This window comes from Arachis ipaensis, chromosome B3 (assembly GCF_059453495.1).
Source record: "Arachis ipaensis isolate K30076 ecotype BB chromosome B3, ASM5945349v1, whole genome shotgun sequence".
Lineage (NCBI taxonomy): Eukaryota > Viridiplantae > Streptophyta > Magnoliopsida > Fabales > Fabaceae > Arachis > Arachis ipaensis.
The window spans coordinates 2,873,951-2,899,225 of record NC_142438.1 but is presented as its reverse complement, the minus strand read 5'-3'; the positions used below and the strand labels follow the sequence as shown (position 1 = coordinate 2,899,225).

The following is a 25,275-nucleotide window of genomic DNA, read 5'->3' as shown; positions in this document are numbered from 1 at the left end:
GCCACGTATGCGTCACAAAACAATTATGAGCAGGAGTCGTAAACGGGCCAGACCAGGCTTGGGCTTCCAAGTTTTCGATTTACAAAAAATTATTCAATACATTTTTTGGACAAAAACTTACGGCCCATTACACAGTTTACTACAAAAAAAATTGAAAGAACCCACTGCATTCAACAACGTGATTTCATGTACAAAAAAAAAAAACCTGATTTTTCTCTTGATGAGATGATTAATGTTAGACTCGTTTTTAATCTAAAAAGTAAAAATTAAATAAAATATATTATGTGTATATTAAAAATTAATTATTATATATTTATATATAAATAATTATATTATTTTATTTATTTTTATATATATTTTATATTTTATTTTATATTTTATATAAATAACTTATTTAATCATTTATATTTTATATATACGTAATATGCATGAAAGAAAAGTCAACTCAATTTTGTCGACCAACCTATCCAAATAAGTATTTTAAGTATGTTGCCAAATAGAATATTTGACTACTTGAATGCTTGAGTAGGTTTTGATTTTTCTTATCTAGCTAGATACTAGATATTAATTCAGTCCAAACATGTATTTAATTCTATATGTTTTATTTATATGCATTTATAACAATTAGGTTAAGCCTAAGCCTAGCTATATATTATAGTAGGAGAAAGTATCAGAGGCTAGTATTTTTATTAAAATTTGGTCAGCACTTAACTAGTAAAAAAAAGTGAATAATCTCACATAGTCATACTATTAAAAATATTAATAATGATTAATTGATGGTTACAAATCACAAAAACGGTTGACTTCTAACACTTTTCTTATATTAGATGGGATCCGATCCGATTAGAATATTATTCCCACAAGAAAAAAAAAAAAAGAGACAAATAGTTTAATTTTCCAACTCCTTATCACTGCATTTAGATTTCAATATTTCATAATGATGTTCTTCCCATTAATATGACTTATCCAATATAATTAAGAGATCATGCCATAATCTCTTTTCTAAAAGGATGATTAATTTATATAGACTAATGTTCCTTTGTTTAGTTTGAAATCAATAAAACATACTCTCATCAAGCCTTTCTTAATATTAATAATATACAACATCCAAATTTTGAAAGCATTTCTTCTATATAATCCGAATTAAATTAATATAATCATATATGACAAATCATATAAATATTTTAAAAAATAATATAATCGGGATTTAGAATATGATCAAATTAAATTAAAGGAATAAACACAATGCCATATATGACAAATGCTAGTGTGTCATTGCATTGGGTGCAATGGCACTATCAACCTGTCGGCAATGTCTAACTAATCTAATAATCTTACTAACACTAATAAGTCACTAACTAAGGGCCATTATCAACTTAATTGTCCCTTGCAAACACGATGACCTTTGATAATTACATGTTGACAATAATTAGCCAAAGGTTCTAATGAATGTTATCATCCACATATATATTATCCTTCTTTTTCAAAATAAATAATGTCACTTAGCTTTTTATATATATACATTAAAATTTGGCTATAAATATACATTTCAACACTTAAAGTAACATTATACAATTTTGTTCAAACAGTCACGATACATAGATATGGTGTTCTAAATTTTAATCTCATCAACAAAAGATTAGATGAAAGCAATGTATATATATGACAAGCAAATTATTATTTCTGAATTAAAAAATTTAATTAAATAATGGGAAACTACTCCAAAGTAATAATCCGACATAAAGGAATCCTATATTTTAGGTAAGCAAAAAAGTATGTGTTTATGGGTGTAATAATTCGTAACTGATCACCATGGAATTTGATTAAACTTAGCTTTGAAATAATAATATCATGGGGCCATGCATGAGAATCCAATGGACCTACAATATATAATCAATTTATGCAATTATTGTTATTCATTTTCAATCATAACATCTTTCATTTCAAAACTTATAAACTTCAACAAAATAATGCAAATCAGGAATTAAAGTAGTGTTCCATTCCATAATGCACTACTCTTCATGGTATGGTATGACTAATATGAAGCCAATGATGGATCAAATTTTTAACAAGGGCTTCATTTTTACCTTATTCCATGGCAAATTGCAATTTAATATATAATATACTAAAAATTGGAAAATTATTAGCAACTGGCTATAACGTAAGTATGTTTCCTAATAATATTTATATATATTAAATATATACCGTATCTAAGAAGATCATTACGGATACACCACTCCTTATCCTGTCACCTCTTTAATTTAAAATCATATTTGTCAATAAAAGAATAACCAAACCTTAACAAAAGATATTGATCATATATGCTACATTGCTAGATTGGACAAAGCAAATTGTTTATTTGTTATATGAATGATAATTCCATCTTTGAGGAGACAAAATTAGTTGAAAATATTACATGAACTAAATATAGAAAAATGATAAGAGAGAGAGAGATTTATGTTCAGATAAATTGAAACATTTTCTCTAGCTATATATATATATATATATATTTGCTAACTAATAAATTAATAAGAAGATGTAACTAAAATGAAGCCGTTATATCATAAGATAAATTGATGATATACTTATTTGAAGTAAATAAAAAATGGCAATAGACTACTACTTAATCATAGGGCTGTCACACAGGCTAATCCAGGCCATTTAGGTCTCGTCCGTTAAGTTTACGGGTTAAATAGGCTGGTTCGTTTAAGTCTATTTTTTTGCGGGCTATAATTTTTTAGTTCGGACCGTTTATGGTCAGTTCGATGGGTTAAATGGACCAACCTATTTAATTTTTTATTTTATTTTTTGAAAAATAGTTTGACAAAAATATCATTTTTAAGTTAAAAACTTTTTAAAAATAACTTTTTTTTTTTATTGATGAGTCGAATTTTCGGGTCGGATCATGTGAAATATCAGCTACAAATGCTACTTTTTTGAAAAAAATGTAAAAAAAAAATAAACGGATCACCCGTTTAGTCCGCGGACTAACCCGTTTAACTCATCATTTTTTTAATTAAACGAGTTCATCCCATTTAATCCGAAATTTAAACGAGTTTAATTTTAGAGACAAAACCCACCCTTTAAATAAGTAAACGGACTGCCCAATAAACTTAGCCCATTTTAACGGCCCTAATTAATCATGTGCAAATAACTCTTACATCATTATTACTGATCAAGAACCGAGACCACCAAATTATAATCATTGGAAAAATTACCACCTTCCGTAGTACTACTGAAGATATTATAATAATAAACTATATATTTTAAGAATCCACCAAAAGTTGAAAGCTTTGTGATGAATATGAGGAACTGCAATTGGGTAGAAGGTGGCGTGCGTTCATAGACAAATTTAATTTAATTATTCGGGTCCCATTGTCTTTGAATTTCAGCAGTTTTTGCCTCATATAGTCGAAGATCCTTTCCATTTTAGAATTTTATTTATGGAATATTTTAATAAGCAGAATTATTGATCCCTAATAACATCACTCCATGCATGCATGCATGCTCCCTAATAAGATTTAGTAGTACCCACCACAACTTGACTAGTTTTGTAATTTAATTTCATGCGTCAGACAATATATTAATTCATGTATACATCATTTACTATTGAATTATATGTTTAAATTTAATTTACAAAGAATTTATATTTTGTTATTAAATAATAAATAATGTGCAAATTAAACCAACTTTATAATATATATTTTAATTTGTGTACAAGTCATACAATTTACAGTGACACTTAACCAAAACTTCCTTGTTTTGGTTTCTGAACAGAAGGATTATTCTATATGCAATAAATTCAATAAATTCCTTATTTATTACTAGTTGTACCAAGGTCCATAAAAGGGGCTACCTCATATATATATATTAAAAAAAAAATAATTTTCTAGAAGTTCTTGCCGGCAAAACTGAATTAGAACTATAAGACATGATAAGAAATTTTTTTTTCATGTAGAGGAAGCACTGAGAATAATTATTTTGTTACCACACCCACAAATCATGGATACCAATTTTTTTCATGTAGATAAATAGCTAAATTGTTTTCTTTTTTACTTTTTTTTTTAAAAAAAAAAGAAAATTCTTTTGAAAGAAAAACCTCAAGGTAGCGTTTGTTTTGAGGTATTAAGACAAAGACCGGAAGATTGAGACTCAATATCATGTTTGTTAGCTCAGAAATCGGTACTAAAATTTCTGTCTCTGTTCTCAAAATTTTAATATTTCAGTACCTCCAAAAAATGGGGATACAGAAGACTAAAATTTGTAGAGACAGAGACTGAAATTTTAATAATATTTTATACTTAAAATACACTCATTTCAATTAATTAATTCCAATTTTACCTTTTGTATAAATTAAATTAGAGCTTCATTCTTGTTTCAATTTTTGTCTTCCACTTTGCACCAAACAGAATATTAAAATTTATTTCAATCTCTATCTCTCAGTCTCTGTCTCTCTACCAAACGCTACCCAAGTGAAGTGTGTTTTCCAAATTTAAAGAATGAAAACTAAAAAACCACATAAATAAATAGTTTTACATCATCAAATGAAGAGTGTGTTTCCTAATTCATGATCAAATTAAGAACTTTAATATTCTCATTTAAGTGAAGTGCATGTTGCCGACAGTGTAAATAATAGATAAGTAATTGAAAAATAGCATTATATATATATGGAAATTTTTCAATGCACTTACTACACTGGTCGTTATCAATTATACACTCACATATAACCATCTACATTTTAATTATTTTATTTTTGGCTAATAACATCAACTAAGATGAATATACTTCCTTTGAAATCTCTGATATTCAAAGATTTAAAAAAAAAAGGTTGACGAACTATTTTTGTAGCTAGGAAATCAACAATGAATTTCATCAATGCAACACCCTAAATTACATTGATATCACCATAACAACCTTGATTGCATAGTTGAAATTGAGGGAAACAGATAGAAAGCACCCCAAGACAGTTATTATTCATTACTATGTTATCCTTTCTCCATCACATTTCCCAAAGCAAATAAAACAGGATAATACACTACATGCTCTTCACTTCAATATATACCTTGTCCAAACTCTTCTATGATAATGTTTTTGTCATTTTTTTCTGAGCTGAAAATCCATAATATCTGATATTATTTCCATACCCCTCATGTGACATAGGCATAGCATAGGTATTCAAACCAATCTCATCACTCATCAGCATAACTAACAATTTTATTTGTAATACATTTACTAAGATTGTATTTAAGATTTAATTTATCTAACATCTCAACTTAGACTAGATAAGTAGTCAATTCACTCGTTCGCTTAAATATGTACTGAAAGTTCAAATCTTATCTTATATATACAGAAATTTATTGATTAATTCGTGACGAATTAAACATTATATCCTTGTCAATAGTTATAAGTTTTCAATGTAATTTGCAAGTGTTATATCCAATAAAAAAACATGATGCCTACCCAAGTGAATGTACGTTTAAAACAAAGAGGAAACAACTAGATATGGAAGTTCCCTGCCATGGACAAAATACAAGGATTTCACCCATTTTTGTGTCCCAATATGTAACTCCCCAATCAACAAACTTGTTACCTTTTTGGTACTGTAGGGCCTCACTAAATCTCTTTATATATCCAACTTTGTTAGCTACACTCTTCCATAAGCACCAGCTACTAAAGAGTATAGAGTATAAGCCTCTAATCTTTTGTCACACCCTGCATTGTAGCAGATATACACTAATGTTCACTACAATGCTGCCATCATCACCCCTTTCTTTCTTCTTCCTTCTTGTACTCTCATTCATGATATGTGCTAGTGCTCAGGGTCCACCTTCACCTGGCTACTACCCTGGTTCCAAAATTAGTCCTATTAGCTTCGATCAAGGGTTCAGAAACCTATGGGGACCTCAGCATCAGAGGCTAGAACAAGGCACATTATCAATATGGCTAGATTCTAACTCGGGTATGTCAAATTCAACCTCATTCTGTCAATTGTGGTCGTAATATTGTTGTTCTGTTCTGGTTCCCTCTAGAAGGGTACCAGAACACGACAACAGCAATTGCGACCGCAATTTTACTCAAGTAGAGTAGAGGATACTCTTGATTCTTATCCAATTCTTTGTTTTGAAACACAGGGAGTGGATTCAAGTCACTTCACTCTTATCAATCTGGATACTTTAGTGCTGCAATTAAGCTTCAACCCGGTTATACTGCAGGGGTCATTACAACTCTCTATGTGAGGATTAATCTACAAAAATTGAAACTTTCTTTTCTATCATATGCAACTCTTTATACCCTTTTGATGTTTTTCTTTCAATTGAGAATTTCAGCTTTCAAACAACCAAGATCACCCCGGAAATCACGACGAAATCGACATTGAGTTCCTAGGTACCACCCCTGATAAGCCATATGTTCTGCAGACAAATGTATACATAAGAGGAAGTGGTGATGGCAACATTGTAGGGAGAGAGATGAAGTTTCATCTTTGGTTTGATCCAACACAAGATTTTCACATCTATGCTATTCTATGGAAACAAAGTGAGATAATGTAATCATTTCTCCAACAATCTCAACATTCTTAATTATGTTCCCTCAAAAGTTCTAAACTTAATTTTTTATTTTTAAAAAATCTTATTATGATAATATTTATGTGATCATGGTTATGATTATGGTTCAACTACCATATCTAGCAAGGAAAATTTACACTTCCCTGCAATAATTCAGTTGAAAGATCACTTTATTTTACAAAACAATAATGGGGTATGATACTATGATTCCCCTGCCTAACAACCCTATTTACTAATATAAGCTTTTATGACACATTTCACATGACAAAAAAAAATCTTTTTTTTTTTTTTAAATTTCTTTTCTAGTATCTTCAATCTTGTACTTGTATTCATCCTTAGTGCCTTACTAATTTGTCTTGTATATAATGCTTAAAAATAAATAAAAAATGAAAAAAAATGCAGATTTTTTGTGGATGATGTTCCCATAAGGAGGTACCCTAGGAAAGGTGATGCTACATACCCAAATAGACCAATGTATGTGTATGGATCAATATGGGATGCATCTCCATGGGCAACAGAAGATGGAAAATACAAAGCAAATTATAAATACCAACCCTTCATTGGTAGGTACAAGAACTTCAAGCTCCAAGGTTGCACCATTAATGAAAGCCCTTCCTCATGCAAGCCACCATCTGCATCACCATCAGGGTATGGAAGTCTTAGTCTTCAGCAAATTTCAGCCATGCAATGGGTCCAAAACCACTACCTGGTCTATTATTATTGCCATGACCCTAAGAGAGATCATACTCTTACCCCAGAGTGCTAGGGTCACCAATGTTAAGTAAAAATTCCATAGTAACAGATATTATGTTAATTCACAATTTATCTATTATGGAATTAAATAATTAAGTGTGAGTTAATATCTGTCAACTCATATATCATCTATTATTGAATGAAATATAGATTTTCATTCAGTAATAAATAAGATTTGAGTTAGTTATTATATGAATGCACATAATGCAACTTTAATAATTTTTATTAAGGGGGTGGTTTTTAGTTTGAGATGGTCCAAGCTTGCTAATGACAAGTGTAATTGCAAGATTAGTTGAACGTCCAAGCCCTCAAATGATTGGAATGTTTGTATTGTTATTATGTGATGAAGTAGTATTATTCTCATTGGGGTCCTATAGTATTTTTATTGTTGAAATAAGTTTGATTTGGATGCATTTTCAATACGTGTATGTGTGTGGGGAAGAGAGAGAGAGAGAGAGAGAAAAGATGATGTTCCCTTAAAGCATTGAAATAACAAATATTTGATGGATATTTGTTGCTATAATGCTCACAATGGACCACCATTTTTCTCATATTAAAAGTGATTGTTCATAAGGGAATGGCTAAATGCACAAACTATAGTACTATATATAAGCTATTGTACCTTGTCCTATGCACAAGATTCTTCATTGATGTGTATAGCAGCAACAAGAAAGGGATAATAAAGATGGGCCATCCCTTGATTCAATTTATGAACACCTTGACACTAATGTAAGGTTGAGTTGATGAAGATTTTTTTTTTTTAGAAAAAGTTAAATGCATGTAAAGTTTATTAGTGCCTTTGAGCAAACTACTATTGTAAGAATGCACGAGAAGAAGTGGATAAGATAGTTCAGACAAAGACATACAAACTATTTGATATATATACCGACAAATTCATAATTAATTTATCATCAACCGTCCATTTTTATTCATAAATGCATCAAAGTTTGTAAAGTTGGGACTTTTATTAAGGGGATGAAGAGGGCAATATGACCCTTTGAGGAGATGAACTTTATTTAAAATTGATCAAATTTCCATTGTTATTAATTAGTATTAAGCATACCACAATGCACAATTACTCGTTCAATAAACAAATGTCACTCTGGGAACCACCAATGAAAATTGAAACTTAAAACTTAAAAGTGGGGGTGAAAGCCAAAGCTAACCTTTTTTTACATTAAAACTAGAATGAGACTCGCACGATAACGGTAAATTAATAATAGTATGTAATAAATATTAAAAATAGTTATATTTTGTAAAATTAAATTAAATATGTGTAAACTAAAGTTAAATTTAAAAGGTGTTTTATTTAAAATAATTTGTAGTACACAAAATTTGGATATTGGAATTGTACAAAATAACATTTTTATTTGGTAATTTGATTTTTGCATTTGTTTTGGTTGATGGACTTAGTCTTCTTATGTAGCGCTCGTTCTCCTTTTTCTTTATGGTTATTGTTAGAGTTGTTATTTTCTTCTTTCTGTCGGTGATTCTTGTGAAGGCATGTTTTTTATGAATTGTGAAGTTGTATGCACTTTCTATTGTTTTGTTTGTTCCATTTTTACACGTATGTTCTTCTTCCAAAAATGTGTTTTGAATTTGTATGGTTTTCTTTTTCCTTAATCTCTTGATGTGCATGCAGTTTTTCAACGACATATACAATAAAAAGAATAAAAATGTGTAGAATTTTTTTTAATAAGTTATTTTTAATAAGAATAATTGAAATAGTATGAAGTGAAATTACATGTTAATATTTTTCTTTGACTTTGACCCACTATAATGTCTCAAGTGATGCAAATTCAAAATAATGCTGAAAAATGTTCAAAATTCAATCTTTAATTTCGTTCACAACAGTTGTGAGTAAAAAGTTTGCTTTCATTGTACCTTTAATTGATCTATACATTGCATCTTCTATTTTTAAATTTTTTATAGTATAGAATTTTAAAATTTTTCATTTGTGGGCAGTGGCGGAACTTGAAACAAAATTTTGGGAGGGTCAGATAGAAAATAATTGTCAAAATATTTTTGATATGGACCCCATTTAAGATAAGCTCGTCTAATCTCATCTATCTGGTTTGGTTTGGGTGATATTGTCAAATTTAAAGCCGTTTTTCAAGATCTCGTTCCAAAAAGTTAAAGTTAAAGTCATCAGTAACTTTTTGAACTTTTGAAGGTTATATCTCACTTTCTTCGTGATTCATTAAAGTAGAAGAACTATCTACAGATGTTGATATTGTAAAAGTTATATGTTCTCCTTCTTAAATATTAGCCTTCCTCTTAAAAAAATGTATTAATTCTTTGATTTTTCATTATTATTTTATATAAAAATTTGAATATATATCCTGTAAAATATGTAAAAAAGAAGTTAGAAGGACAAATATTAAAATTTATAATATTTATTTAATTTTTTTTATCAATTTATACAAATACAATAATATTAATACTTATTGAATATTCTATTATTTTTTATCATATAAAAAATATCTAATTTTTTATATTTGAACTTAAAGATAGAGAGAGTGTTGTTTATTGAACTTATTAGATACTTTAAGTCATAGTAAAGTATTTAAGTCAATTGAACTATTTTTTATCTTTTGAAAAAGTACTACTAAGTTTTTTATAAAAAGTTTGGGGGGCCATATCTGAACTAAGCTCTGCCATTGTTTGTGGGTGTTAATGTTTTTCATAGACAATCATACGAACTTTGATAAATCAATTGTCTGTTTATTTGGTGATATTGTCCAAAGAATGATGCTTCACTGAGTAAGTTTAAGATGTTGTGTAATGCGAAATAAATTTCTTGTGCTAAATTTGATGTTATTTGAAGAAATAGTGATGAGAGACTTATATAAGTAGTTCAAATAGTATGGAATTTGAATATTTGTAACGTAAAATTTATTATAAGGGAGCCACTCATATAAAGACGCTGAAAACGTCTTTTTATAAAGATATTTTTTAATAATTAAAATTTAACACATATAATCGATTAAATTGTGTTATTTTTGTCAAAATTAGACTAGACAAATTGATTTGACCGAAAAATGGTGAATCAAATCTTAAATTAGTATAAATTAATATTATTTTTTTATAGAAAATGACTACAATACCCTATTATAGAAAATGACTATAATATTTTTATTATATATATTAATTTTGAAAATCCTAAATTTTAGTCTCTTATTTTTCTATCGTAGAGTTAGGATTTAGAATTTTAATATATATATATATATATATATAAGAGTATTTTAATCATTTTCTATAATAAAGGTACTGTAGTTATTTTTTATAAAAAAAAATAATATTAATTTAGACCAGTTCAAGATTTGATTCACCATTTTTTTTGTTAAATCAATTTGTCTAACCTAATTTTAACAAAAATAACATGATTTAATCGATTATATATGTTAAATTTTAATTATTGAAAAATATCTTAAAAAAAGACGTTTTAGGCGTCTTTATTTGAGTGGCTCCCTTATTATAATTAATAGATTATTATAACATTTGTAATATGGATGTTTATTACATTTAATGAGTTATTTATAGAAATTAATAAATTAATTATTGGGATTATAAATTTATTGTATTGTTTATAACGGTAAAATATAATAAATATAGAGATATAGATTCTCGTAGGTTACAAATTTGGTTAGACACTATTAATTTTTAATTATTGTCATTAGTAATTTTGCAGCCTAATTTGCATATATTTCTATTACTTGTATATTTTTTTGCTGATTTGGAAATAATAGTTGATTTGGCAAAAATTAAGTGGTTGATTTTAAAATTTTGCCAAGTAAGCGATGTTGCTGACATGACATTAATAAGAGAAATATATCTTAAAAATAATGTGGATAAACTTATTCATCTACTTTTATATATTAAGAATAGAATTTTTTTTTGTCCACAGTGTTCCTCATCTCAATAGATCAAGGACTAATTCATCGCAGATTTAAACTCCATTTAAAGGTGTGCTGCTGACCAATGAATTGTTGTAATATTGGGTGTACATGTATTGAGGCCCAATTGTTTTTTGAACTAGGAGGCCCAGATTTAAAAGGCTACACTTTTTAAGCAAGCTCCCTGTAAAAGGGCTTAAACCACTAAAGTTCATGTTCTCTAGTCACCAACAATTGAGTCCAAATACTCTGTGAAATTTGATCCAAAGACCAAAACAAAACTTCACATTGCTTCACTCTTTTATTACCTTAGCCTTTTCAAAATGTCCCCCAAAAACCATGAAGACCATCTCTTTGCAACGTGACTGGAGTTTGAAAATCAAATGATGGTGGAGATATGAAAACAAAAATTGAATATCATTAAAAAGGTTATGTTAAGTGTTTATTAAAATCAGCCACCAATCAGCCACCAAAATCAGCTATTAGTATAAAATATATATTAAAATATAAATATATATTAAAAATAAATTAAACTATATATATATTTATACACAAATATATTAATTACTAATTTTAGTGTATAAATAACATTTTTCTCGTTAGAAATAACTCTAGCTCGCTAGTAAAAATAATTAATTAATTAAGTTTAGACAAAAAGAAACAAAATTAGCCTTGACTCTTGTGTACTTTCTTCTAACACAGAAGGATTCGTATTTCGTAAGACTCTCTTTCGACATTGGAAGTTGTGCAACTGCAGCAGTTGCTGTCCACACTTCCACTCGTGACCAACGTTTTTTTTCCTTTAATTTTTTACCATCCAATTAGTAGATATTATTACCTAATAGAACATGCATAAAGTACGATAAAGAAATAATTAAGTACGTCTTATCCATTATAAGCAAGCAAATTAATCACCATTCTCGAGAAAAAAACAAGCTAAAAGTTTTTCGTTAGCTGGATTTAGCAGAGAATATAGTAGCACGCCAAGACAACGAAACATAAATAATTTCCCCCCACAATCTCAAAAACCATGTGCTTCTATCTCCATACTTCTGACACACACCCCACCCTAATCATTTCACTCTCTACCAGTTCCAGAAAATTTTGATAGTAGGAGCAAAATTTATATAACATGATAATAATTTTTATAATAAAAATAATGTGTATATAAAAAATTAAATATTAAATTATCTATTAATCACTATATATCTATGTATAAATACATGTATTGTTTAACTTATTTTTAATATATATTTTATATTTTAATATATATTTTATACAGATAATTATTTTTTATGTACATATAGCATGATTATTGTTATAATTATATTTTGTTATTATAAAATATGATTAGCCTTTAAAATATCTAATATATAAACTAAAACACTAAAATAGTAATTTAAATAATAATATATAATTTAAAATTCTATTCTTTTAGATTATATATTTTTTAAAAATTAAGTAATTTTTCTCTTAGCACTACCATCAAAATTTATCTCTTTCCATATATATTACTAGATAATTATTTAAAAATTCACTTCCCAACACAATTAGAAGCCGACTCTTATTGATATTCATAGTTAAAAAAGTTCTTTCAATTAATATAGTTGCTAGTTGCTACGCAAAAATTAAAGCTAATTTAAAAATAATATAAATAATATTCTTTTGAGTTAATTTTTAAAAAAGAACACTAATTTCGTTTAAATATGAGAATTGATCATTCTAACGAATATCTAATATAAAATTTTTAAATTGACGATTAAGTACCAAAATAAATATTAATAATCATATAAATATTATTATCATATACTACTCAAAAAAATTATTCTCATATGGGGTCAAATTTAATAATCCAATAAGAACAAATAAATATTATTATCATATACTACTCAAAAAAATTTTAAATCGTAGTGGGAGCATTTGCCCCACACCAGTGCACTTGGATCGGTCACTGCTTTCTACATCCGTAAGAGATTATTCTCCATCTAATAACACATCAATAAATAATCACAAAACTCAAATTAATTAATTGTATTGTATATATCCTCTTCCTATTTACATCAAAAAATGATTATACAAAACAAAACTATACCTAAAATACATGGTTAATTATTTATTATTATTGTTTTCTGTTTTGAATAAAGAAGAGTGTGTATGCCGCGTTGGAAAAATCCACGGTGTGCCGCATGTGCGTGTGTGGAAAGAAAACTTCGGCACCCAAAATCTTGACCCACTACGTGGCAAAATCTAATTGGCGGGAAACTCTGGAGCTTCTTAAGGACCTATCAAGCTTCTCGCTCAATGAACGCAAAACCTGCCACGTGGCATCGCCTTCATGGACCCTCTCGTTGAATAAAAGTGCCTTCTTAGTCATTGGGTCCCACAGATTCCTCTGAATATCGCTGAGGTTCGTCGCCGCCACGCGCTCAAGTATCTCCGCCAGTTTCCCGACGTCGCGCTCCGCCACCGTCAGCGATATCTCCGGCCATCTCACGGCGGATGAGAACGGTAATCGGATGCCGTCGGCTATGATGACCGGCACGCAGCCCAAGGCAACGGACTCTACCAGTCTTGGACTCCATGGGGCCCACCCCAACGGACATAAACAGAAAACCGAACGCGCGATTTCTGACTGGTAACCGGCAAATCTATGCCTCTGAAGGTAAAACCTCCGGTCACCGCTGAACTTTCGCCATATCATCGTTCGCACTTTCCTTCATGATCAAAAGATTGAGTTCATCAGCAAATAATAATAAGAATAATAAATTGTTAATCATGTTAAAAGTTAAAACGTACTTTGTAACTCGATCATGCAAATAAAATGAGTTAAAAGTCAATTTAGTATTTACATACCTAATAAAACCATGATTTATTACATTTTTTCAACTCAGATTAAGTCTTTGATTGGTGGGATTAATTAAATGCTAATTAAACGTTAATTTAATGTGATTACTTGCTGTAATATCTTCCGCTAACATTCTTAGGATGGACCTCCATTTTGCCGCGGAAGAACACCCAAATATCTCGCTGCCAATTCGCCGGGAGCTTGTCGACGGTGGTCCGCAAATTCTCCGGCGACACGTACGGCGGTATGACGACGTTCTCAACCTCCTGACACGGGTGCTTATATGTCACGCCAAACGTCTGCAACACGATCGATTTCCTCATTATCTCCGGCACGCCATCCGCAATCGCCACGTCCTCCTTCAAAACCAACCTTGCTAGTTAGTTAGTTAGTTAGAATTCTGTTACGAAAGGTAATAAGAGTAACTAACTCACGAGGGTGTGGAAGCAGGAGCCGAAATCGTGGGAGGCGACGAAGACATGGTCACGCCCATGGCTGCGGTTCCAGAAAGGGAAGCGATCGGAGATGAGTTTAACAGCGGAGGAGATAAGGGAGCGGGCGTGGCCTATGGCGGGGAAACCATTAACGGTGCTGAAGTTGCAGGAAACGTAGACGGGGACGAAGAAGAAGTCAGCGTCGTAAGGGTCAAAGGTTCTGACGTGGCTGGTCAACAAGGCACGGTGGATTGCAACCTCGGATGCAAACAAGTGCGTGCTGCACCTTTGGTTGGTCAACCAATCTGTGTTGAACTTTGAAGGAAGATCATAAACAAAGATCCTGAGATTCTTGAGGGACGACGACCATGGAGTTTCAAAGAGAGTTCTCTGGGGGGAGGGTTTTGTGTTGTGTGGTGGTTGTGATGGTGAGGGTGGTGGTGGTGAAGTGGTGATGAGGTAGGAGGTGGAGAAGTAGAGAGAAAGAGAGAGGCAGAGGAGCCATTTGTAGAAGGAAGTGGTTTTGTTGGCACCATGGTTGTTGTGGTTGTGACTTTGGAGCTTCATCTTCTTGTTCTTGTGGTGTTCTCTGCCATGTCATGTCATTTAAGTTTAAATCCAAAAGAGTTGAAGATGCAGAGAGGGTAATAAGTAGTTGAGAGGGTGCTTTCGGATTCTGGTTTTATGAAGAAGTGGAAATCAAGAAACACTCGCTCTCACCAACACATACACATAACACAACACATAACCACTTGCTTTTTCTATCAACAACTAAATCAACTAATAATCAAATTAATTCATTCATTAATTAATCGCCACCTCTCATTTTTTATCACAATAATAACAAGAAGAAAAAGCTTCAAATAAGTTTTTTAGATTCATAGGTCTTTAAAAATAATATTATGCATTTTTTAAATTATTTAATAATGAGTGTAGTAATAATTTATTTTATCGTGTACAGTGAAAAAATATAAAAAGAGAAAACACCACACATTCAACTCAAAATTTTAAATAGTAAGTTAATAAGTCTCTCATAACTTCTCACTTTTTCTTATTTTTTTTGTATGTGAAACTAACTTTATACATTTCTCACACTTACAACACTAACAAACTCGTGCTCCCATCAAATTAACTTTATAAATAGAAGAAATGAATAAAGGGATGGGTTGATGTTTGAGAAGGTCACATGGGTAAGTGGTAGTGAATGATGGAAGAGACAAGAACACTACTGTGGTGCTCGGCGACAGTCTCGGTTTCCATGCATTGCAGCTTTTCAGTTCCACTCTATGTTTATTTTACTACTTTTATACCAATTTTCATTTGTGCATTGCATTTGCCTTTCGCTCCAAATCTTGAGGATAACTTTCTCTTAATATGGTTTGTTTGCAGTTGCTAATTAATTAAGATAGTACCTAGCTAACTAAACCCAACCGAATTTCAATTCATGCATTTTGAAACCTTTATCTAATCATATTTTAATGGCATCGTTTTAGTTACATATATCAATTAGTCTTATTTTATTGTAATCAATTTAGACTAGTCAAATAATTTTACTTTACTGGTTCAGTTAAATAAATATTAAAAAAATTTAAATTTTATCTTATATATATAATAATTCATTAATTAACCACAAACTCTTAAATAAAACTAATTTTAGAGTTTGAATTCAGTAATCCTCCTTGAATTGAAACTGAAGATTGTTATTTCTCCTACGTACAATTAATTTATCATACTCTTATTTATTTTTAAAGAAAGCCATAATTATTGAACCTTTATTTTTTGTATGCTTTTTCTATGTATATTTTGGTCTATTTCACCCGTCGCTTAACATAAATAATTGCCCAGTTGCGTGAATATTACAAATCCTATCACTTTGATCTTTATCAATAGATGGAAACTTGAAGATTGTGACAATTTGTCTCAAGTATTTCAAGGCAATAATATCAGTAGTCAACAAAAATAAATAAATAAATTTTCATGAGTCATTTCAAATAATGTTGATCCGATTATATAATAAATGTCCCCTTTTTCTTTTCAATTTAGTATATATTATTGCTTAAAAAAAACGTCCTGCATGTTTTTAATATCTCCCATTTATCATTAGGGATTTTTTTTAATAAAAATTCCCTTCATATATATAATTAAAATGTTCAGAGAATTACCAAAAAAAATAGTTTTGAAAATTTGTTAACTCCTGAAATTACATATACATGCATTCAATTTGATAGAAAAATAATACTTTTTGAATGGATAAAGTGCATAATATTATTTTAATTATTCCATTTCCCAGCCAGTAAGTAGCGCCGTAGCGGGCACAATAATATGGATGGTTCGTTATCATATAATAATTCATAGATAATATTGTAATAAGAGTATGGGATAAGCTAAAGGGAGAGTATGGTGCAGAATTTTTGTATATAATCAAAAGTCACGTACGTACACGACAAGCAAGCAACGATTTTATGTTCTAGCTAGTAACACGTAAATTTTGGGGGAAGAAAAAAAAATGAGAGATATGAATTGGAAGAAGAGTTCAAATTAAATGGTTTTGGATGGGATCAAAAGGCTTTTAAGATTTAAATTATTATCAAAAGCATTCATCACTATATGAAGTTGACGTATGCTAACAATTTTATTTCACCGGCCAAACTAATTGGTTTATTTTAGAGCAAACTAATAATTTTTATCACTCTCAGGAGATTAATTAGGTAGGAGCAATTATGGTAAAATATTACTATATAAAAATTTTTTAAATAGTAAAAACTTATGTGACTTTATGTAAAGTTGATATTTGAGAACCGTTAGATAAAAATTTAGTCAAATTAATCAAATCATCTAATAACTCTCAGGTATCAACTTCATGTGAAGTCGATTGCACCTGAGTTTCTACCTTTTTATTAATGGTATGAAAAATAAGAAAAATAATTATCAGTTTTTCAGAAACTATTTGTCAAAACAAAAAGTTTAAAGATACATTTGGTTTATGTTTTATTTTTAGCATTTTGTGAATTTTATTTTCTATTTTTTACCTTTTATTTCTTCTTTTTTTACAAAATTTAAAAAATAAAATAAAAAATAAAAACACAAACTAAATATACTCTAAATTCTTGAGTGTTACATTTTGTTGAAGATATAAATATGGTAAAATATTTAGTAAATGAACTTAAACAATAATAATAATAATAATAATAATAATAATAATAATAATAATAATAATAATAATAGTTAAACCAGTATAGTATATTAATTATTACTCATTGTTTGTATAGGTATATTATTAGTAAAGAATGAGGCAGCAATTTGTTTGTGACTTTAAGTCAAAGGCAATAGGATTAGTATGCATCACCTAAAATGAAATTTTGATAAAGACATTATTTGCTAAATGTGATGGCATTGGTGGAATTTTTTTTTTTTTTTTTGGGTGGGATTTTTGGTCATATAAGAATACATTATTACTTATTTGAGCAGCCACCATCCATGGAGAGATTACGCAAAAAATATTAATGCGTCTAGCCTACGTTGCCATCATTATATTTCCTTAATCTCTATAGTCACCAAATATATTGTGCCAATTACTGTTATAGAAGAGTATTATTTGTATCACTGTTTTTATAGTTAAAAAGCATATATATTTGTAAAATATATATATATATTATAAAAGTGTGTGTATATAATTGATATTTCCTCTAGTATTATATATAGGAGGTGGCTGAAGAATAATAGAATATCATTATCTTATTTTCTTCAATTCTTTCTTTCTTCTTCTTTTTCCTTGCTGATTAAGGAAAGAAAAAAATGACCAAGATAATAATACACATAAAAAGGTTAAAGACAGAAAACTTTGGTTAGATATGTTTCGAGCCACACAAGGTTTCATGGGCTGATTCAGCCTACTAAACACTTGTCAATTTTCACTACAAAAGGAAAATTAAAGAAAAAAAAATAAAAAATAATGACTAATATAAAGATTAAATTATATATATATATATATAATAAAAAGTTACAATTCTTTCTCAAGCATTCGTCTTTTAAGTAGAATTGTTTTTTATATATTGATTGGTTCTTTGATACGAGTTCATTAACAGCTGCTACTTTCGATCCAATATTACTATATATTTTTGCTCGTGCAATTTGACAAGAGAGATAGTTTGGATATAGTCACATAGGAATTGAGTCGGGCTAGTAGTAACTCACACTTCAGGTGCTCTTAGAATCTAGCGGTAAACAGAGTCACAATCCACTCTTCACTCAGTCCTGTTACACAGTTGCTCAATTCTTTGAATTGACACTGATACTCTTTTACCGACCTACCTTGCTTCAATTTTTTGAGAGCTGTTTTTGGATTATAGAACACATTCTTGCCAAAACGAGCATTCAGCGCCTCAAGGAATGAGTCCCAAGTGTACGTAATATTGTTGTTGACTCCCTAGCGGTATCATGCATAGGTTGCACCCACTAAATGGAAGGATAGTACCCAAATTTTTTGTTCAATTGGAATGTTGAAGGTCTCTAAGTATTGTCTTGCCCGAAAAATCCAACCCTCTACTCTATCTCCTTCGAATATAGGAAGGTCAGCCACCTTCAATTTCCGTGGCCATTGCGGTTCTCCATTTAAATTAACAGACCCTGAGCCTTTCACCACATTATCTCTAGCAAAACTAGGATCGCTACTAGCTGTCTTCGGTTTCAGATCCTAACGGAGTAGTTTTTCAATAGTACGTAATGATGAATCCATCGTTGTAAGTTGCTGGTGCGTTTCTGCTATCTGTTTGTTCGCCTCCACTAAACCACGGCTCAGCGTTGCTACCTCATGCTTATTGGAGAGTGTTAATTCTTCTAGTCGGAATAATCGAATTCCTTCAGTCATCTTTGGTATCTCTCAATGAAAGCACCAATTGTTAGTCCTGTTCAGCAATTTAAGTTCAAGCAACAGTATATCAACCACAAAATAAGTAAGGAGATCATGCAGTTTAGAACGAAGTAAAAATCAAATATCAATGTGTATGTAATCTGAATTGAATGAACAATAATTTTTCCTTTCGAGTGAAGGACACACTCCTCAATGATAACAATTCATAATTTCTTACCACTCCTCTATTCTCTGCCTTCCTTTTTATTCTTTTCTCTCTCTAAGTTGTTACGTAACTAACTCAATACTACCTCTAATTTTATTACTCTACTACGTCCTTATTTTAAAGTTCATAATCCTTCATTCACGCTGGCTATTTCTTTACCCTTTTGTCCATCTGCTCAACTACTGATTTATCTAGCTCAATTACTATCTCATCACTTTCAATTTCTTATATTAGGCCGAAAGTAGTAACTGCTAATAGACTCGTATCATTCTCTAACAAAGAGTATAATTACACAAAAAATAAGACAATTCTTCTCTTAAAATGATAAAAATTAAAATCAATGAGTATCATTGTATCAATAATATCTAAACATATATACCTATATATATCTTAAGCACTTCATCAAGAAAGATCAATCCGTGTGGAATAATTAGAATAAGCATAATTCAACTAATGATTATTGATAAAATATATATATAAGTAGTAAAATTATTTTATTTATCTAAAATTTTCTAAATCGTTAATTCTAAATTTAAATTCTAAAATTAACTAATATTTTCTAATTAAAAATTAGTTTCTTATATTTTTTTAAATATAAAATGTAAGTCGATCTAATATCTCATATATGTTATATATATTATATATGTTCACACATAATAAAACTCCACATCTAATAATATAATAAGTGGCCAAATCTCATAAACCATGATTGCATTATTGATTGTTTGTATTCTCTTTTGCGAAGTATGGGGTGGGGTAGTGGTAAGGTACCAATCACATTATATAGCCTCAAACACTTTCAATACCCCTTCCACATTCATGTTAGAACCTCTTTTTCTTTTTTTTTTTTTTTTTTTTGTAGATAAAAAATGCTTTCTTTTCAGTTTATTAGATTTTAGCATCATGACAACAAACATATGCATTCACTAATAATAGTCTTTTATCGGAGACAATAATTTAAAATTATTTTATTTAAATTTAATATTTATAATTATTATATATATATATATATATATATATATATATATATATATATATTACATTTAATATTACTGATTTATTATAACGATAATTAATGAATATAAAATAAAAGAATTTTAAACTAATAATTTGAACTGATTTTTATTATTTCAAACATTTTGTTTCTTTAATTTGTGTATTTTATATCATCCGCGTAGCATTGCTTATAATTCCCTTTAATTTTACTATTTTAGTTTGCTGAAAATTTTGAAACATCTCTTTTCGTGTTCAACCAATAATATAAGGCATCAATGCAACTATATATATATGCAACAGAATTTATAAATGTTTTATTATAATCTTCTCCAATACGTAGGTCGTTTTCCCTTAATTTATTTGATTTGGTTTTGGGTCTGAGTCAATCTAAAATTCACACAAACAAATATAACCCAAAATCTTACCTATATATATATATATATATGACCCAGCAAAATAAAGTTTTATATAGTCATTAAATAAATAAATTTATACATTTTACATATAAATATTAAATTTAAAAATTAGTTACTTTTAATAATGTAATAATACATGATTCATTATTTATATAAAACTCTTTTACCCTTTCAATACAAAAAAAAAAAAAAAAAAAAAACAATGAATATTTACCTCACCAAGTCACCATACATACACGAATCTATTTTACAAACTTATTCATTTTGGATGGCAGGCATGGCTTATATATTAATTAAGTTGACTATTGGTATATATTGGTCAAGAAATGGTAGGTGCATTATTTAATTATTCATTAAGACGTGTGAAATATTGGCATATATGGTTAGCCCCTCTAATAAATTAAAACCGTATGCAAGTTTACCATTTCCACGCATTAAAGGGAAAAAATAAAAAATAAAAACTAACTACCTGCAAATTAATTATAAATATATATGTGCTAACATACACGTTTTGATTAAAATACAAATTAAAGTAAACTTTCAATCTCATTTTTTCATATGAAATATACTATTCTATATATACAAAATTCATATGAAATAATTAATTACCATTTGTTTAAATGATTATGATGTGTTTTATAATAGACTTTTCTACACATACAAATTTCACACTACTACAAATAATTTTTATATAATTTGTGCATTTACCAATTCAATAATATTCCTCAAATCAAAATCAAACGAACATAATATATATGGACTGACCCTACTTCATTGAGGAGTGAGCTGTGTTATTATAGGAATGAGTTGTTATACACAGGGATAGAAAATATAGAATGAATAAGGGATTGCATTCCCTATCCTTTAAAGATAGAATATAATGATCCTTATTATTTATTGAAAAATAAAAATTAAAGTTCAATGAAAAAAAATTGTCTTTGCGTTGCTTGTGGAAACATGTATATTCTTTTTCAGTTATGATACGTGTACACTCAAATCAGCTACCAAAATCAGTCATTAGTATAAAATATATATTAGAATATAAATACACATTAAAAATAAATTAAACTACACATGTATTTATACATAAATACATTGATAAATGATTTTAGTAGCTAATTTTAGTGTACAAATAATATTTTTAGTTCTTTTTAAAGTCGAGAAATTGGAATATAAATTATATATATTCTTTCTAATTTTAAAATGTTAGATAATAAGATTACTAGTTTATGGCTTTGGTTTTTGTAAATTTTTTATTTCATGGTTTTAATAAATAAAAAATTCATAAAAATAATTAAAATAATGTTTAGCTGACATATATGTTAAAAACACATGATAAGATTACTATTAGTAGAAAATTTTAAATATTTTTATTTAATAAATACAAAATAAATATAAAATAAATGCATTCAAAACTTAAATTTTTTATATTTTTAATATTTTTTTTTTATTTTATAATCTTAACATATGTCCTAAGAGTACATAATAGATAAATTCATAATTAAAAGTAATATAATCCATACTATCGTCTAATACTTCATGCATATCAATTTCACATTTATAATTTAAAGTATAATAAAAAATGAGAGTAAAAATATATTTGGCTTACTTTAATTATTTTTAATTATATATCTAATATTCAATAATTAATTTTACACAATAAAACAAATCCGTTTTTGTCTTTTTGGTATTTTTGTTTGTTATATGTCTCATATATATCCTAGAATTCATACTAACCAACCTAGCGAGTTACAACTTAGAAGTTACTTTTTAACCATCATTTTCCATTTATAATAATAAACTAAATACCTCATGAATCTAAAAACAACATCCAACATACTCCTCTTAATTATTACTTCAAAAATAATTAACAAGCAATAATTATAAACCGACTAATTACCTATAATCGGTTCATAATTCATTACTAGCAACAACATACAATGCATGCATACATGGTTAATTCATTGATCATTTTTGTTAATATAACACTCTTCCAACAACGTGAAAACAACTTAGTTACTCAAATTTTGTTTCAATATATAACACTGATTAATTTTATGATCATAGTTCACAAAGATGATGGTGGCAAAGGATAATAATCACCAAGGGTATCATGGTAATTTCGCAAAGCAATTTCACAAGGGTAAATGGTTCATGGTGTTTGGTTCATCATTGATATTATCATGTGCTGGTGGCTCTTACATGTTTGGTATGTATTCAAAGGATCTTAAGGCAACATTAGGATATGACCAAACTACCCTCAACACAATAGGTTTCTTCAAGAACCTAGGTGCAAACAGTGGCATAATCTCAGGGCTAATTGCTGAAATTACACCAACATGGATGATTCTTCTCATTGGAGCTGTCACAAACTTTGTTGGTTACTTCATGGTTTGGCTCTCAATAACACAGAAGATTCCAAAGCCTGAGGTTTGGCAAATGTGTCTCTACTTTGTGATTGGAACACATTCTCAGAATTTTGCAGCAACATCAGTGATGATCTCATGTGTCAACACATTCCCTCTCAACAGAGGAATTGTTGTTGGATTCTTGCAGAGTTTTGTTGGTTTGAGTGCAGCTATAATCTCACAATTCCATAAGACTATTATTGCTTCTTGTTCAGTTCATTATTATTATCAAGATACAAGGTCTATTGTTCTTGTTCTTGCTGTTTTTCCAGCTATTGTGTCAATTCTCTTTGCATTCACAATTAGAGGCTTTGAGCCTTCAACACAATTCAATGACACTAGACCCTTTTTTCATTTCTTTTACATAGCCACTGCTCTTGCAACTTTCATCTTGGGTATCACCATTACTCACTTGTTTGAATGTCATCTTTCAAAGTTTGCATATCATTTGATTGCATTTCTAATCTTTCTGTTCTTGCTTGTCCTGCCTCTCTTTGTTGCCATAAGAGAGGATCTGTTCTTATGGAAACTTTCTGAGGCTGAGAGTGAGAATCTCAATGTCATCATTGAGAATCAAGAGAATGATAATAATAATAACAATAAGGCAGAGCCAACAACATCAACATCAACATCAACAACAATGTATTCTTGTTTTAAAAGCATATTGAATAAGCCTGAAAGAGGAGAAGATCACACAATATTACAAGCACTTTTAAGTGTTGACATGTTTCTGATATTCTTTGTTTCAATATGTGGGCTTGGTGCTAATTTGGCAGCAATTGACAACCTTGGACAGATTGGTGAATCTTTAGGGTACTCAAAGGTTAAAACTCAGTATTTTGTATCTCTAGTAAGTGTATGGAACTTCTTTGGGAGAGTTTTTTCTGGTTTTGCATCTGAGGCATTGTTAGGACTATACAAGTTACCTAGGCCATGGTTGGTAACAATTTCTCTATTCATCTCAGTGATTGGTCATGTTGCAATTGTGCTTAGCAATGACAGTGGACTATACATAGCAAGCTGCATAATTGGATTCTGCTTTGGTGCTCAAATTCCATTGATTTCTGCCACAATTTCTGAGATTTTTGGCCTAAAACACTATGGTGCATTGCTGAATTATTGGCACCTAGGGAGCCCTATAGGTTCTTATTTGATGAATGTGTTGGTTGGTGGGACCTTATATGATGCAGAGGCTAAGAACCAGCTTAGGAAAATTGATCATAGTGTTAGTTTGAATGAGGAGGTGGGAGAATTAGTATGCTTTGGAATGGATTGTTATAATTTCACTTTTGTCATTTTTGCCACTATCATACTCTTAGGTGCTTTTGCTTCTCTTGTTTTGGTGAAGAGAACAAGTGAATTCTATAAGGGTGATATATACAAGAAGTTTAGAGAGAATCATAAACAACAACATATTGTATGGTTGTAGAATATAATTTGTATTCTCATGGTAGCTTAGGTAGTTTTTGTATGTATGTATGTATGTATTTAGAACCTAGCTAGGAGTAGATTTCCATAAATATGCTACGACTTGGTTTTGTTGTGCATATCAAGATATCAAGATTCGTATCTTATGTTCATACAAATACAATTCCATGAACAAAGACAAGAGATGGAAAAAATTTATGTAAATAACCCCCCTTCTTTTGATAAGTATTAGAACTATAAAAAATAGTTTATTATGTTTTATAGAGTTTAATTTTAATTGTCAATTAATGGACAATTTTAACGTTCCACTCTATTCATGGGCGGAAAAACATAATGTCTACCTTATACTATCGTAATGACTAAGTGTGTGTTTGGATTACCGTTTGCAAACCGAAATTTGTATAAAATTGATTTTGTAAAATTGATTTTAATTAAGAGTGAGTTGGTATTAACGTGGTTTA

At 29.3% G+C, this 25,275-nt stretch overlaps 3 protein-coding genes across 3 annotated transcripts; 2 read left to right on the top strand and 1 right to left on the bottom strand.

Annotated features, from left to right (window-relative positions):
* Positions 1 to 5,376: 5,376 nt before the first annotated feature.
* LOC107629265 (xyloglucan endotransglucosylase/hydrolase protein 31) lies at positions 5,377 to 7,679 on the top strand. Its single transcript, XM_016332012.3, has 4 exons — positions 5,377 to 5,959; positions 6,132 to 6,232; positions 6,327 to 6,544; positions 6,966 to 7,679. Exons 1-4 carry the CDS (start codon positions 5,503 to 5,505, stop codon positions 7,327 to 7,329), a joined length of 1,140 nt encoding a protein of 379 aa, XP_016187498.2. The 5' UTR covers positions 5,377 to 5,502; the 3' UTR covers positions 7,330 to 7,679.
* Positions 7,680 to 13,216: 5,537 nt separating this feature from the next.
* LOC107629268 (putative glucuronoxylan glucuronosyltransferase IRX7) lies at positions 13,217 to 15,832 on the bottom strand. The gene is made up of 3 exons (XM_016332014.3): positions 14,492 to 15,832; positions 14,166 to 14,416; positions 13,217 to 13,926 (listed from the first exon to the last, which is right to left on the bottom strand). The coding sequence occupies exons 1-3, from the start codon at positions 15,056 to 15,058 to the stop codon at positions 13,446 to 13,448; spliced, it is 1,299 nt and encodes a 432-aa protein (XP_016187500.2). The 5' UTR covers positions 15,059 to 15,832; the 3' UTR covers positions 13,217 to 13,445.
* A 7,222-nt stretch (positions 15,833 to 23,054) lies between these two features.
* On the top strand, positions 23,055 to 24,834 carry LOC107632379 (protein NUCLEAR FUSION DEFECTIVE 4-like). Its single transcript, XM_016336065.3, has one exon. It carries the CDS (start codon positions 23,055 to 23,057, stop codon positions 24,813 to 24,815), a length of 1,761 nt encoding a protein of 586 aa, XP_016191551.1. The 3' UTR covers positions 24,816 to 24,834.
* The last annotated feature ends 441 nt before the right edge of the window (positions 24,835 to 25,275 follow it).